At 46.9% G+C, this 15,962-nt stretch overlaps 2 protein-coding genes across 2 annotated transcripts; both read right to left on the bottom strand.

Moving 5' to 3' along the window:
- Positions 1-1,966: 1,966 nt before the first annotated feature.
- PtA15_1A534 (uncharacterized protein) lies at positions 1,967-6,654 on the bottom strand (the record flags this gene model as incomplete). Its single annotated transcript, XM_053165572.1, has 7 exons — positions 1,967-2,236; positions 2,312-2,799; positions 2,866-2,893; positions 3,019-3,274; positions 3,388-3,570; positions 3,644-3,736; positions 6,611-6,654. The coding sequence occupies 7 exons, from the start codon at positions 6,652-6,654 to the stop codon at positions 1,967-1,969; spliced, it is 1,362 nt and encodes a 453-aa protein (XP_053016750.1).
- An 8,003-nt stretch (positions 6,655-14,657) lies between these two features.
- Positions 14,658-15,655, bottom strand: PtA15_1A533 (uncharacterized protein; the record flags this gene model as incomplete). The annotated part of the gene is made up of 2 exons (XM_053165571.1): positions 14,658-14,710; positions 14,776-15,655. 2 exons carry the CDS (start codon positions 15,653-15,655, stop codon positions 14,658-14,660), a joined length of 933 nt encoding a protein of 310 aa, XP_053016749.1.
- Between the last annotated feature and the right edge of the window lie 307 nt (positions 15,656-15,962).

Here is a 15,962-nt window from a genome sequence, read left to right as displayed (position 1 = left end):
AAAAAGTCATCCTATTGATTCATCAAAAAATATCTCAAGAAATGCAAGCCGTTTTTTTGGGGGAATGCACAGTGCGCGAAGAGCCGTGGCGAAAGCGCGCACTGGGGGCGGGACGTTGAGACGACGACCCCCACAGTGCGCAAAGAGTTTCTCCCAGTGCGCGAAGTAAGTCCGTAATTTTATGTAATTTGTTTATTCATCAATTGGGTTTGTAATGTAGGCCAACTTCTTTTGTAGCAGCTTGCTATGACAGCTGTATTTTGAATGAAGTTGGTGGGCAAATGATTTTTATAATCCAACTATGCAACAATAGATCTAACTAGAGGCCAAGGCGGCTTTGCCGCTGCAGATCCGGTGTCATGTTACTTTCTCATCCATGTTCAATAGCTTCCAGTCCCAACCTGGCAAGCATAGCTCCCCCAAGAACACACCACCCCATGGAATTAACAAATACCCACAAGCATGATAGAGTTTTTTTAGGGAGCAAGACACTCAAATTAGTCATGCTTCAATCAACACTAGAGGCTAAGGCGGCTCCGCCGCTGCAGGGAAAAAATCCTCAAAGACACATTTGTTACACACAAAAAATCATCTTACCCATTTTTGAGCATGTCTGGATGGTTTAAGGGCAAAAAAAAAATGAAGCTAAGGGGCAAACACATGTTTACTGGAAATGCTTGATAGCCATCAGTGTAACAGCAGTTGTTCATCTTTCATCTTCTAGCATTTTTAGCCCCCATTTGCTGTGCAACATACGCATACAAGCCACCATGTGTAAAACTGATTCATATTATGTAATCATAATTTGTGGTTTGTGAAGCCCCTGCATGACATCAAATCTGCAGTGAGGCCAGTGACTTTGGATATGTCCGCGGATTGGTTCCGCTACAAGGACAAAACCCCAGACCTCCGCTGCACTGGCACCATCAAAACGCAGTATTTACTTGTTTTGATGGTCACAACAGACTACAGAGATTACAATTGATTTTTAGTATATACTGATCATGAAGGTCTAGTGAGAATATTTGTTATTTGGGATTGTGCATGCAGGGAGATGATTGGAACAACTGGTTGTCAAGCTATGTACACACATTCCTTCACAGCATAACAGAACAAATGAGAAATCAGAACTTGAGCAGGTGTGCCCTGATTGTTTGTGAGCCAGACACCAGGGTTGCCAAGGAGAGCTGCACATGTGACAATGGCCAGGAGATTGCTGGGTATAAAATATACATATTTATCTCCCCATCTTAAGGGGTATAGTCTAGCAGCACATTGCAGCTTATGGTGCCAAAAATAATCTTGAGGGATGGATTCTTCAAAATCAAGAAATTAACTTGCACTGCAGGCTGTAAAAGATCCTTGTGAAGAAGGCCTAAATTAGGGGGAAATCTAGCATTTCTTTCTAGTGACTCTTTTGGGTGCCAAAAACATGTTCAAAAAATTCATCAGTGCTAAATTCATTCATGTCATTGTTCACCACATTTTACAAACCAGGTTAGACTTGATTTATGAAGAGATCAAAGCCTTTAGGACAGCATGATCCAGTCCTCTCAAATACTTTGGAAATGTGTATCCAACATTGTGCAACAACTGCAAAATGCTGCGAATAGTAATGTCTTACTGAATGCCTCATGAAAAGGGGGGAAAGATTGATTACAACTGAGTAGGAATATACATGAGAAGACACATTAAAATATGAAAAAGAGACTTTCTGTTGAGCATAAATCATCTCCACATAATGATGGAGCGCTAGTTGAATACTAAAGTTCAAGTTTAAGATAAATAGGCAGGAGAAAGGAAAAATATGGACAATGGTGGGGAGAGCCTTGGCCTGCACAAAATGGTTGGCAAGGTGTGCCAGAGGTGCTCAGGATGGAGGCATGTCTGTGGGGGACGATGAGGGTTATGACTGGGGACCAAGCAATCAAACTTGTATGCGCTGAGGTCCTTCTGGAGCTTGTGGTTAGTGGTTGTCCAGAGCGACCGTCGTCGTTCGCGTCGTCATTGTTGAGGTGAAGGTGGAGGCCAGGAGGTCGACGCTGTGCACTTTTTGAGGCGCCGGCGTGAGTGTCTGCGGCTTTCGCGGGGCACACGTTGCAGCTGATTCGGCAGGTTTGACAGGCCGGGAGATGGGTGTCTTGTCGCCCAAGTCAATCTCCGGCTGAAGGGCCATGGGCGGCGTGAGGCAGCGCATCGGCGGCTCAGGAGGCGCCGGACCGCTCTCCGGGCTGGTCTGTGCCGAAGAAGAAGAAGACGACGCTGACGACGAGGTTGTTGTTGTTGTTGTTGTCTGCCCCTTCGGCGAGGCTTCAGAAGAGCCGTCGGGGGCGAACATGCTCTTGAGGATCTCGAAGTGTTTATGTACGCCGGGCGGGGCCTCCTGCGGGGCCTTGCCTGCGTCCGTCGTCGTAGGGACGGGCAGGGGGTCGAGTTCAGACGGGGAAGGGTCTTGAGAGTACGCGGTGATAGCCCGGACGCGGTCAGATGAGAACTTAGTGCGAGGGTCCCTCGAGCCTTCGCCGAGATCGATGAGCACGTTACAGGACGTCCACCACTCTTTATACTCTTCCTGGATCTTTTGGATCACACTGTACACGCGGTCCAGCGCCCCGGGACTCACTTGTTGACCAGCCGAGCCCGAGGCCGAGTCTTCCTGTTTCGCGGGGAGGTCCGGCAGCCGGTCCGGCTCCTGATGCAAATCTGAATCACTATCTGGCTCGTCCGCATTCGAAAAGCTCTGTGGACGGAGTGTCGCACGGAGCATCTTTCGATACGTCCGTCTCATCGATTTCAACCCTGTGCAGTGGGGAAAACAGTCAGCCGTCATGTTTCGAAAATTTCCCGGAAAGACATGGGACTAACCCTCAATTCCCCTGGCGAATTCCTTGACCTGATTGAGTTCGGTTTAGAGGCGCCCCTGCTGGGACGTGATCCTCGAAGGAATGCGCAGCTCACCCATACTGTTACTGCGTGTTAGGTTAGTAGGGTTCGGCAAGTTGCTGATATGGACGAGACGATTGGAGAGATCGTGTTCGCCGTCCGAATGGGAGTGGGCAGGGGTTCCGAGTAAGGCACCATGTGATTCAAAAGCACGCGCGTGTTGTAAGGATATCGCGCGCCCCACGCGGACGAGGTCGGGCTGAGGTCAACATGGGCTTGACCAAAAGCTGAGAGCGAATGCGCGAGGGCTGCGGGCGCATGTTTGACGCAGTGCCAGAGCCCTAGGATCGTCAGGGCGGAAGGGCTGGAGCAAATTGGCGGCTGGTCGGGCCTGGTGGAGGACCAGCAACAGGGAGGGTAGGAATCTTTCAACTGTGAAATGAAAATCATTGGCAAGAGCCCACCTGTTCATTCTCTCTGTGAAGACGAAGGGAAAGGACGGACCAGATAGTTGGAAGACTTGGGCCATGGCCTTGGCTACCTGGACAGAGCGGTCGGAATCGCGCAGCGCGGCAAGCTGAAAAGATTCCGGCGAGGATGAGGGAAGGGGTCGGAGAGGGCGGGCGAAAGAACAGCGCCATCATTGACCACTTGTGCTCAAGCGCATGCAAGATCAGCGTCTCGGCCCTGGAAACACAGGCCTGTGTCAGCGTTGCCTGTTTTGTTTGGATGAAGGGGCAGAGGTGGGGGCAGGACGCACGAGGCGTCGAGCTTGATCTGGTAGTTCGACGCCTTCTTGGGAAGATGGTTGAGCAGAAACAGCGCCAGTTGTGGGGACGTGGAGTACGGTTGACTGGGCAACAGCGTTGTAGTTATGACGAGGGCGCGATTGCAGTGGAATTGTGCACCCTCATAGTCAGGGCCGCACGGTTTGTATTGGGCAGTGGCGTGGCGGTGGGTTGTTGTTGTCGCATGAGATGCGGTAGAGCTGCTGTATCGAGTTGGCAGGTGTGTATAAATAGGAGCTCATTGGGTTCAATAAATCCTCAGGCGTCCTCTGCCGCTGTACTTCCAGCGTGTGGTTCGTCCTCACCCCCTCCGCTGTTGCACTTGCGCAGTTTGAGGGGCTAAACTTGTTGGCCCCCCTTTGCATAATGCCTTCAATGCGGCGCGCTGGGGGTCATCCTCTCACCATTTTTTAACCCTGCTAGACAGGGATGAATGGTGGGCCACGGTGCATCAGCTTGCTGATGTTAGGTGGCTGGGTGCAGATTATTTTTCTATTTTTGGTTGCTGTAATATTGTGGTTTTTTTGTTGATTTGGGAATTTGTAGAGGGAAAACCCTTAATATTTTTTTTTCTGGAAGTTGTAGAGGGGAAACCCTTGATTTGTTTTTGTGATTTTTGGAGATTTGTAGGGGAAACCCTTGAATTTTTGTTTTGTGATTCCAAGGCTTTAATAAACTTGGATTTCTGCCTAATTCAAAAACAAAGAGAATGATTTTGCTGTAAGTGGAAATCTACAGTATTTTTATCACTATTGTAAGATATTCCACAACTTCAATTTTTAGACACCCTTACAAATGTAAGAAATTCTGAGTGACTGAGTCTCTCAATTCTAAAATTTTTCATAACTTCCCAGTTTGGACACAACATTATGTAGAAATTATAACTCATCAGATTTTTGAAGAGGAAGATCATCAATGGCCAGATTAAAACAGAGTGTAAGGTTGAAGATGTCTTTGTAGTACACAGAGTATTCCCTGGTTGAGCACTTGAAAATTATATGGGGTTGGATAGTTGTTGGTGACCCTACCTTAGCTTCATTTTTTTTTATTGGGGTTGAGCTCCTCAACCCGTTGGGTACCAGGGAAGCCCAACTGCCTTCACACAACACAAGAGAAGAGGAGATCAAGAAGAAACAATAACACCAGCTTCTCTCTAGCCAATATTAAAATTCTAAGAACCCACCAGGTACCCCGGCAGGTTGAAGTGAGATCTGCTGCTGGTGGCGGGAGACAGGGTTGCACAAGGCACCATCCCAATTACTGCCTGCTCATAATACTAAAAAAAACACAAGATTCAGTGATTACCTTCAGGTTGGGTATCACATTGGGGAGAAGAATCACTTTGGCGCAGCACTTGCAGTCACACCCATAATCTGCTTGCGCACCACCTTCCCGTGCAACCTTGTCAAAAACGTGTGCAAACCCGTTTAGGCTGATCCATCTTCAACTGGGCCAGCAGGGCACCACGGCCCAAGCTAAGGGCGCCTGTTGAGGAGCAGGCACGGGAAGATCTGCTGCTTTGAATGCACCTTCCGCATGAACTGCTGTCACGGGAACTCTTTGAAGACATTTCTTCCACGAGCCCAGAGGTTTGTTTTTTGTTGTCAAGGGGTCCTTCTCTCCCAACAACAAGTCCTCTCGCGGCCTTGGAGGGATTTGTTTGGAGGAGTCATTGAAGACTTCCAGGACGGTTGAGTCTTGGGAGTCCAGCTTCTTAGGCGGGGGGGGGGGGGGGGGGGCAAGGGAGGAGTTCTTAGCTGTAGGAAGGATGTTGAAGACCTGCTTGGAGTGGTGTGCCTTGCTGTCGGAGTACCGCATCCATTTGGGCGCGGGGAGGCCCGTCCGCGCTGATCCGTGATCACGGGAAGCGCTCTGCGGGGTCGTCAGTGCGCCTGCTTTGCGGCGGAGATGCTTGTGCAGTCGCGGTGTGACCCGGTGCGAAGACAGGCCGTCCCTGTGCGGCGAGTGCTGGCCACTCTTCTGGCGCGTCTTCCGTGGAGAGGTCGAGCGCACGCCCTTCGTCGACACGGGCTATACGCGCTCTAGCGACTTTGACGGGTCTCGATTGGTGCTTCGTGCTCGGCTTCTGCTTCGCCGGATTGCCTGCGCTCTTCCATTCGTCGGGGCCAATCGGCTTGACTCTCTTCTGCTTAGCCGGGGCAAGCATGAATGTTTTCTCCTCCCGGGCCAAGAAGGGCTTGATGGGAACGGTCGGAGTGTGACAGTACAATGCAGAAGCCTGCAATGGACACTAATGAGAGTACTGCCGCTCCTGCTGCTGCGTATACATATGATGTACCATGAACGGTCCAGGATTGCTCACCTATTTTTACTGCTCATCAAGGATATTGCACGCCACCATCGCTGCATATACTCCCTTGAAGGCTAGCCACGCTTGGCGCTCTTGGTCAATCTGCGTGCGTTCGGTCGCAAGCGTCTCTCTGAAACTGTAACACATCATCCTTGGTTGTTGGTTACTTAAGCGCGGAGGGTCCGAAGAAGGAGGGTTGGGGAAAGCCAGTGCATTCTAGGGGGATGGTGTCGGGCGCTCGGTTCGTATGGGTGGGTGGTCAGGTTGGACGGATTAGCTAAGCTGCCCGGTAAGACTGGTGAACTGAGCCAGGTCACGTGGTTGGCAAGCTGCACTCTAACATCCAATATATTTGACTGGATCAGAGCCTCGAATCAGTCGGCCTTGTGGGTTCTTGGCCAGCCGGGCATAGGTAGCTTATAAATCTGGCGACCACGTCCAAATCAGATACATACATACATAAAGATAATTGTTGGATTTGTGTGCATTGCGCAGAGGTTCTTGTCGTGGGCAAGTCATGAGCTGCAGACCAGATACCAGGATGTATGACATTACACTTGAAGAATCACTGATGTAGTCAGCTTGTTTGTTGCCCTCCTTGTTGACGGACAAGTATGTACTCACAAACAAAATAATCGAGCTTCCCGGTACTTTTGCCACCTTGGTGGCCATGCAAGAGAGTGGTTCCTTTGATGTCCTGGCAATCCAGTTGACCACCCGAGCGCGTTGATGGACCTTTGCACAGGCTAAGGTGGGCAGGTTATGCAAGTGATGGTCTTGGCGATGGCCCAGCAATGGGATGACGAGCTTGATGTTGTGCCTTGGTATGTAAGAGCTGATAAGTGTGTAGATGACAACAGGGGTACATATCAGGTTGCTTTGCGGGAGGGCCCAAGGGCTGCCATGGCAAAGACAACTGTAACAAGACCAACAGGGGCTGTATGTACAACAGTGGCGGTGGCAGTTTTGTAAATGCAATGGAAAATGTGGCAACGGTTACAGTGGCAAGCGATACCGCCCAAGGGAGTGGGAACGGGTCAGTAACAGCTGGGAATGGGAGACGAGCTCGGATGTGGCTGGTGGCGAGTGCTTGTGGGGGATCCTCCAGAAAGCTTATTTAAGGAGTGCAGTTCCATGAGGTTGTCCCCCAGGGGCTCCGGTTTTGTCCTACCCCCTCCCTGGGAGCCCACTAATCACTTGATTAGGGCCTTCTTGGACTACTCTAACAACCGGCCCACTTTTGCTTGTTGCTGCGGCACAGCTGGAGGGTCATCCATAGGGCCTTTGGGCCTTTGGGGATTTTCAACTTGTGCCTGTGTTTAATTGTTGTGTGCTATTTTTTATTGTAGCTTTGTCCAAAAAAAACACCCCAAAACTTAGATCCAGTAGTCTAGAATTCTGTGGATTTAAGAAAGTGGGATAATATGCCTCCCTCTCATATAATGAACCATGAATTTATGTAATTTGATACTTCACTAGAGGAAAAGGCGGCTGCGCCGCTGCAGGGACCAGGTGCCCAGCTCAACTGTTTACTCTGTGGCAGTAGTTCATGCAACGGTGGTCCATACACTAACATTATTTGTTAGTGTAGTGTATTTTAGCCAAAACCAGCTAACAATAACAACATTTCCTGTTATCTTGTTTTTTGTGTTGTTAACAATACAGGAACTTGCCCAGGAAATAGTGATGGATAACAGCAATAACTGTTATTGTATCCTGTTAGTAGCAATAAAAGGCCTGTTATTGTTGTTATTGCTGTTATTTCCTGTTGTTGTTAGTATGGATACTTCTTTCTGAGATAAAAAATAACATAGTATGGATACTTGTATCTGAGCTAACAAATAACATGAATTTGGGAGTCAATAAATAACGTTAGTGTAGTGCAGTGGCCCATTGCTGGTTCATGTGTCCATGTTTTTGAATTCTGAATTTACAAAGGGTTTTGAGATATTTTTCATCCAGCTTGATTTGTATTTGGTGCCACAAACTATTCCTTAACCATGAATACAGGCAAGCACTTGAAACCCTAAACCCCTTTGTGCACAGAATTTGCTATGTGGTTAGGCAGTTCATGTGGTTTCAAGAGTTAGCTAGACACCAAAATTAAATTTTGGTGGACCCAAATGAGTGTGGGGTTTGGAAAGTTATGCCCTTATACATGAATGTGATTTCATAGGTTTGACTGTAACTTCCATTATCCATGATTGACAAGCATCATTTGTCTACCCAGGGTTTCACAATTAGAATTTGAAAAACTTTAGTACCCATTTTTCTTGAGGATGTAGCTCACATTAATGATGATTTTATGACTTTGTAATATAAAATCATGTACCTAGCTCAGAAACTCCTGTGACATTTGTCTCAGTGAAGAACTAAATACCTGTCACAAAAATTTTAAGCTGTTTATGATTTCCTTTTAAATTGATAAGCTGCATAGATCAATCAGCAATACTCAATCATGGAAGACTTGCCACAAATTAAAAAAAAATCCAAGTTTATTGAATCCACACAATCATGGAGCTCAAGATCATGGTTTTGGCCTATTTTTTTTCTCAAAAAACTGTTGAATTTACTCCCCAAACACTCCAGAGAGCACCTTGGAATCACCCTCCAGCCCGTGCCGCAGCAACACGCAAAAAAGGGTGGGTTGAAATGAATTTCAAGGAGGGCCTAATCAAGTGATTAGGGCAGCTCCAGGGAGGGGGTAGGACAAAACCGGATCCCCTGGGGGAAACACACCTCCTCCTCCCTCCTTAAATAGACGTTGGGTCGCCACCCAACTCTGAACCGAGGCAATACATACCTGTTTGTCACCCGCGGCCACCGCCACCGCCCACGCCTCGCTGTCGATAACAACGGGCTCCCACGCAACCTATCCGGATCAAACTCGTCTGTCTCCGGACCCTTCCCCTCGCCTCGTTGGTTCACAACCAACGCCACGGCAATAGTACCACCAAGCGGCATTAGAGATGTCATCAGGTACCTCTTTGCGGGTACCTTGTGTCCGTGGGCGGGTACCTGTTGGCGGCTAGCAGGTACCCGCCGGCGGGTGCGGGTGTCTGGCCTGATGAGCTGCTACCCCCCCACTACCCGTCTACCTCGCCAAGTGGAATCCCTCATGGCGAGCGGTATACAAACAACCCCTCGCCAAGAGGGATTCCACTCGGTGAGCTGGTATACATATACCAACTCGCCAAGATGAATCCTTCTTGGCGAGTGGGTATACTACACATACACCAGCTCGTCGCCGAGAGGGATTCCTCTTGACGGGCTGGTATGATACACCAGCTCGCCGAGAGGGCTTCCTCTCGGCTGGCTGGTATACATACACCAGCTCGCCGAGAGGGCTTCCTCTCGGCTGGCTGGTACAGCAAAAGCGAAAAAGCTTGCGGGTGCGGGAGGCCAAAAATTGCCTGCTGCATTTCAGCCACACAACTGTACAGCGGAGCTGTACAGGATGTCACATCGCCTCCGGGCGACTGGTTGAGCTTGATTTGCGTGTCGGGCCGACTGTTGGGTGGGGCAGATAGTCCTGGCGAAGGGGCCGATGAGGGTAAAATTGCACCAGGATTCCAATGGTGCAACCCTCAATACCCCAATGTTGATAAAGAAGGAAATAGCATTTTTCTTCCAATGATATTCCTGTATGCAGCTTGACATACAGGACCTATACAGGCTTGAAGGGCAGTGGCTAGATTCCAAAATTGGGCCTGCCGGACCGCAAGCTTTTTTGCTTTTGCTGTATACATACACCAGCTCGCCGAGAGGGCTTCCTCTCGGCTGGCTGGTATACATACACCAGCTCGCCGAGAGAGCTTCCTCTCGGCTGGCTGGTATACATACATCAGCTCGCCGAGAGGGCATCCTTTCGGCTGGCTGGTATACATCCACCAGCTCGCCAAGAGGGCTTCCTCTCGGCTGGCTGGTATACATCCACCAGCTCTCCGAGAGGGCTTCCTCTCGGCTGGCTGGTATACATACGCCAGCTCGCCGAGAGGGCTTCACGCCAGCTCCCAAGAGGGCTTCCTCTCGGCTGGCTGGTATACATATACCAGCTCGCCGAGAGGGCTTCCTCTCGGCGGGCTGGAACACGTACACCAGCTCGCCAAGAGGGCTTCCTCTCGGCGGGCTGGAACACGTACACCAGCTCGCCAAGAGGGCTTTCTCTTGGCGGGCTGGAACACGTACACCAGCTCGCCAAGAGGGCTTCCTTTCGGCGGGGTGGTATACATACACCAACTGGCCGAGAAGGCTTCCTTGCTTACTTAGCCGCAAAAATTCTCCACACCCGCGGGTACCTGCTTCCTGCTCCTCAGAGGGGTGCCGGTGCGGGTGCGGGTGCTGAGAATTAGTGGTTTTTTGGGGAGGTACCCACACCTGTGGCGGGTACCCGGGTATCACGTGACATCTTTATGTGGTATACCCAACGTAATGAGTTCATTTGTGTGCAACTGAAATTGACAACAATTTTTTTGATATTTAGCTTGGTGCCAGCACTTATCCTTGCAATTGGGACTACAAATGCTTGGGGTATATTGCTGATTGCAAGAGTGTTTTCTTGATGATTGATTTCAGTCTAGCACGTTCCACCCCTTGATATGACAGCTTTTTTTTGTTAACTTTTGATGTTTGACAATCTAGATGGCCCATATCTCAGGACTGATAGGCAAACCAGTGGAAACCAACCCCTTTGAGGAGTATGATGTGGTGATAAAGACAAACACAAAATGTCTCAATGACCACGGTCAAGAATGATATGTTTCTGAAAGGATAAAAATGAAACAATCAAGGATTGAATCTAGAAGGCGGTGTTCGCGGGCTGCCAGGGCGGGCCACACAATCACAAAATTGCGGCCATAGCGGTGGCTAAGCCGAGCTTTGTACATTAAGCGCGCCTAGCTTTGTAGATTAAGCGCAAGCAGTGATCAAGAACTGCAAGGCTCTTCTGGCAGAATTGTTGAGCTTGGGCATAACTGGAAGCAAGGTCAAGAAGATCTGTGATCTATGTTGATTCCACCCCTTTGTTCAAAAAGGATCCTTCACTTTTTGCCTGAAGAGACTCTCACTCTTGAGGTGATTCCTTTTTTTCAAGACTTGTTTACTATTAACAAGACAATTCCATTTCTGGTGACAACAAGCCCATGTACCAGGATAAGTCCAGCTATGAAGGTACCTCAGCAATCAACACACATCTTAGGAGATGAGTGAGAAGGCCAACTTCATGCATTGCTTTGTCCAGAAGCTAGATTTTTGACACTTTTGAGCAACCTTTTCTTGTCATCATCTCACTCCCCAAAGCCTTCAGGCCGAAAGCAGTCAAGTACTTCATCAACCATTCCGAGACAAGGCTGGTTGTCAACTCCTGCCACATCATTCATGAGCTGCACTACGCACATGTGACCTTGTCCATTAAGGTCATCATCTCCGCCAAAAGCACAGGAACTCCAGCCTGTTGAGCCCAAGACTGTCTTTGCTGCGGAACAACCCCGGCACCTGAAGTGATTGGACTAACAGCTTGGCATTAGCATCCAAGAAATTGAAGCAAGGATGTTGGATGCAGTGCTTTCTTTGGGACAAAAAGTTACACATGTGTAATGAAATCAACAACCTTTCACCAAAGCTTGAAGTTGTTCCCATCCTACAGCTCACATTCCTTCAAGTCCAGCCTCACTGAATTCATTTGGCTGCACCTCTGGGATGCTCGGGATGCTCAAAGGGGTTGCATGACTCAATCAAACCATTGCTCTTGTGTGGTTGTGCAACTGACCTGGCTCAGGTTGGACAAAAGGGCACAACATTGTGTTCTTCTCTAAACTCAGTGGCTACTGTGTCTCAGCCAACTAACCTATATATTTGATTGCAGCTTAGCTATGTTTTGAACTGCACTGATGCTCTGGTTAGTGAATTCTGCCTTTCTTTTCCCCCTCCCCCCACTTCCCCCACATTTTGTTATTTGTGACTCCTTTGACCTGCCAATTTTAGTTTATTTTTTCTGATGCTGGAGATTAGTTTTTTTTTTTCTGCAATGTCATGCATCCTGGGGGAAGAAGAAAAATTAAAATGAGGCCTGTCCTGATTGGGTGTTATTTTTCTTTTTTTGAGTTTTCTCAGATGTGTCAAACTGTGGTGAATGTTGAATGAGTCCCCTTGAATCTTTTGAACTGACTTATTTGTGATCCATACTTCAAATAAGAAGAAAGCAAAGTTTGATTTTCTCAAACTTATGGGTCTTTGTCAAGTTCACCCAGACTGTTCTGCAAAATCATGCAATGGTTGTACAGTGTCAGCCTTAGAGTCAACACAGCTGACCTAAAGTCTGCCTTTTTCTACTTTTTACATATGAATTACTTCATATCTTTTTCATCTTAAGAGATATCCTTGTTTTGACTTCATATTCTGTTTCCTCATGCAATTTTAACCCTAGTTACAACTTACCAATTCTCTGTAACTCTACTCCTTCCCTGAGTTCTTGAGTTGTGGCGCGCATGCGCAGTTGTGACGTGTCAGCGCTACCAGGCGCGCCAAACCACATGTAAATATGTAATTACATAAGCAAACTGTGAAAATTTTCGAAGTCAGGATCCCCCTTGCCTGAGGAGGATCTACAGACTTCAGCAGACCAGAACCACACCTCCAGACAACCCAGGATCACCAGAACAAGGCCACTACACTCCCAGTATCACCAACAGGAATATTGACAGTTAGTACCCTTTTCATTGAACCTTGATTATCTCAGAGGAGTTCCTCTCTGTCTCTTTGACTGCTTTCTCTCCTCTCTTGTTTGTTTCTCTCATCTTTGATCACAGGTACATATACCTCTAGACATCTACTCTCAAGGATCAAATCACTTCATATCCTTCTTTTTCTGTGGTTTTTGTCAGTAACAAACCACATAGGTTTCCCTTTAAAGAACCTTGACTATCCACAGAGAAGTCTAAAAAATTGTGGCTGATTAGACTTGTCTAATTCAGATACCTTCCACGTTTCCATTGTGAGAAGAGGCTGTTGCAATCTCTGGCACAGCTTGGCAGCACTCCCTTAAGGAGTAGCATTGCTAGTGGATGTTAGTTCCCACCTACAGGTCAACAGAACCTTGAATATCATCTCTCAGATCATCTATTTCTCTCTCTCTCTTTTTCTCTTACTGTTTGTTATTTCTTTATCCCAAGAAATCCAAGCAGTGCCCACCCATTTTTCTTGTGTCCTGCTGTCACATAAGAGACACAGGCTCACATACAGTGCCCTATCAAGTGTTTAGGGTGATGCCAAAGCTTTTCCACCAGACCTCTGGCTAAAAAAAACTCATAGGAACCTGTACATACCTGGTAAAATTGCTTTGTTGAAAGGTTTTCCTCCACTGAAATGTGGGAGAAATACTATGGAAAGATTTTCAAGTTTGAATTTGAGCTTGGTGGCCTCTTGCTGTGCTGGGGTTTGCAGCGGCGAAGCCGCCTTGGCCTCTAGTATTGAATAAAATAAGAATTATTTTGGTGTAAGTAAGGAACAGATAATTAGATTTCAACAACACAGCCCATGAAGTTGTGTGTATAAAGCAGAATCCTCTTGTGCACAATGTCATTTTACAGGCCTTTTGTGAAATTTATAGGGCCCACAGTTGAGATTCTCTCATTAATGCAGGACATTTTACCTTTTCCTGAAGGTGCTATGTCATGTGCCATCCAGAACCTGTGAAATTACAGGTCACTATGTCAGACAGGGCACCTGTGCAAAAGATGCCTGCCTGAAGTCCGTCACATACACATTAATTGTGCAGTAGTTTTCACAGAGCTTTCACTCTCATGACAGCTACCTGAACTGATGTCTTTTATTTTTGACAGGTCATGGCACATGCGCGTCCATCATGATTTGTGACATGATTGTGCAACCTGTAACAAAGTAATGTCTCATTTTCATGTGGTGTTACTATTTGCAACTCCCCCAGTCAAGCTTGCAAATCTGATAAGAAATTGATCTTAAGCACTTAGCACATACATTATTTGAGCTCTTCCATGTTCTCACTTTTTCTATTACTTATTATTTAATAATAGCAAATCAATCTTTCAATGTATTCCTTTTTGTGGTTTATTTGCTCCCCTTAGCTCCCCATTTTTAGTTTTCTTTGGATATATTGAAATCACATTTTGGCGTAGAGGCTTGGAAAGAAATAAAAAAAACTGATGAAGGGTGAATGTAATAATTAGCTAATTACTAATTAGGCACCTATGTGTCACATCATATTCATTTTTTTAAATTTTCTTTGCTTTGTCAAATTAACTGCCTCCTTGTTTTGGGATTCAGTGAGAAATGCTTCATAGTTTGAGTAGAAAATAATCTTATGGACCATCTCCGCAAGGCCAACTGTGTCTAATGGAAAACCCCCCTTTTTTTTGTTGGCGTAGTATCTAACAATTGACCAGGCAATCCCCACGAGGTCTGATGGAGAGCTCACACCCCCCAAAGGTGTATTGAAGCGCAGCACATCATGCAATCTCTGGCCAAAATCATGCTTGAGAATATCATCTGAACCTCTTTCAAGATCTTGCCAAACGCTTTTGAGGAAAAGCAGGAAATATTCAATGTAACCTTTTGTCAATTTCCCATTTTCATGTTGGTGGAAAACTGCAAGAGAGGCTATGTGTAGGAAAGTGACACATTTGGTTAGTCTTTTGATCATTTTAATTCTTGGCGGAATTGGATTCTCTAGTCTCGCGTTGGTGTGGGAAACGTCCTGTAAGTTGTCCTCAAGTTTCAGGGTCATGTATTCTATAATTTCTTTTGAAAAAACAGCATAACCTTCAAGATTAAGTTTTTCGTCTGACAGTTCTAAGATGGTGTTGAACGTCCGTACTTTTCTTTGTGAAGTTGTTAAGATTTTCTCGTCCGGATAGGGAACCTTTGATCTCTCCGCTCTAAACCGGCTAATGAAGGTTCGTTCATACTCTTTGGGAATCCAGAAGTATTCATTACTGGTTTGATCAAGCTCTTCTTTGAAGAGTTCTAACTCGGTATTCCTTTTTATTTCTCTCATGGCTTTGAAGAAATTCTCAGTGTGGTTTTCCTTGGACGCGCTCTGAGATCTGTCATCACTTTGCATGTTTGAATTTTTCCTGACAAAACTCCAGTCTTGAACATCAAACAGTACATGTTTTCTTTCATCCTCTTCGAGCCGGCCGAGCCTGATGTCCTGATTTGGATCATTCTGCGTAATTTTGTAGTTTTCAATTGTTTCCTTCTCTTTTTGTTGCAATTTCGCGGTTGTAGCTGTGATGCCTTCCGGTTTACTTGCATTCTCGACTGGCCAGTTATTTTGGTATTTTAACCTAGTCTTCTGTCTTTGGTCCAGCCTCAGGTCAATCGGCGCCTCTGTTTGTCCGTGTTCTATACTAGCACCAACAGTCTTCCGCTTGCGGGGACTGGTCGGATAATGATTCACCCGAAATGTGTCTGACGTAGAGGCCATTGGCAAGCAGTGCAGTCCGACTTGGTCGCTTTGTGCGACAAAATCTCCCTTCAAAGAATCGGAGAGAGGAGTCGGTTGTAAGGGACAAAATCGAGGCGTGGTAGGAGGCTCATCCGGCGGGAACTCGTTTAAATCGAAAAGTAATCTAGGAATCCTATGACCTCCTGAGTCCAGCGTGGTGAGTAGAAAGGCATTCTTGGTCAAGAGAAGCATGAAATGTAGTTGTCGAAAGAAATGGAATCCCATGTTGTCCAGTTTTTGTTCGTAATGAACAGATCTCTGCGCGAACTTAGGGAGTTACGCCTCAAGTGAAGGCCCAACCTGGAATTTTTGTCTCTGCATGTATGATCATCCGGAAGTCCAAGGCCCTTCCTGACACCAACAAGCCCGGAATTGAAATCACGAAACACGACCAAGAGGTAGGTATCTTCAAGTATAACAGATCGGAAAGAAAATGTTGTATCAATTTATGTATGCCAGTGTTCCAGGCTTATTATTTCTATATTAGGGGGGTTCAAAA

Source organism: Puccinia triticina, chromosome 1A (assembly GCF_026914185.1).
Source record: "Puccinia triticina chromosome 1A, complete sequence".
NCBI lineage: Eukaryota > Fungi > Basidiomycota > Pucciniomycetes > Pucciniales > Pucciniaceae > Puccinia > Puccinia triticina.
The sequence above is the reverse complement of the archived record's forward strand: the minus strand, read 5'-3'. Positions and strand labels throughout refer to the sequence as shown.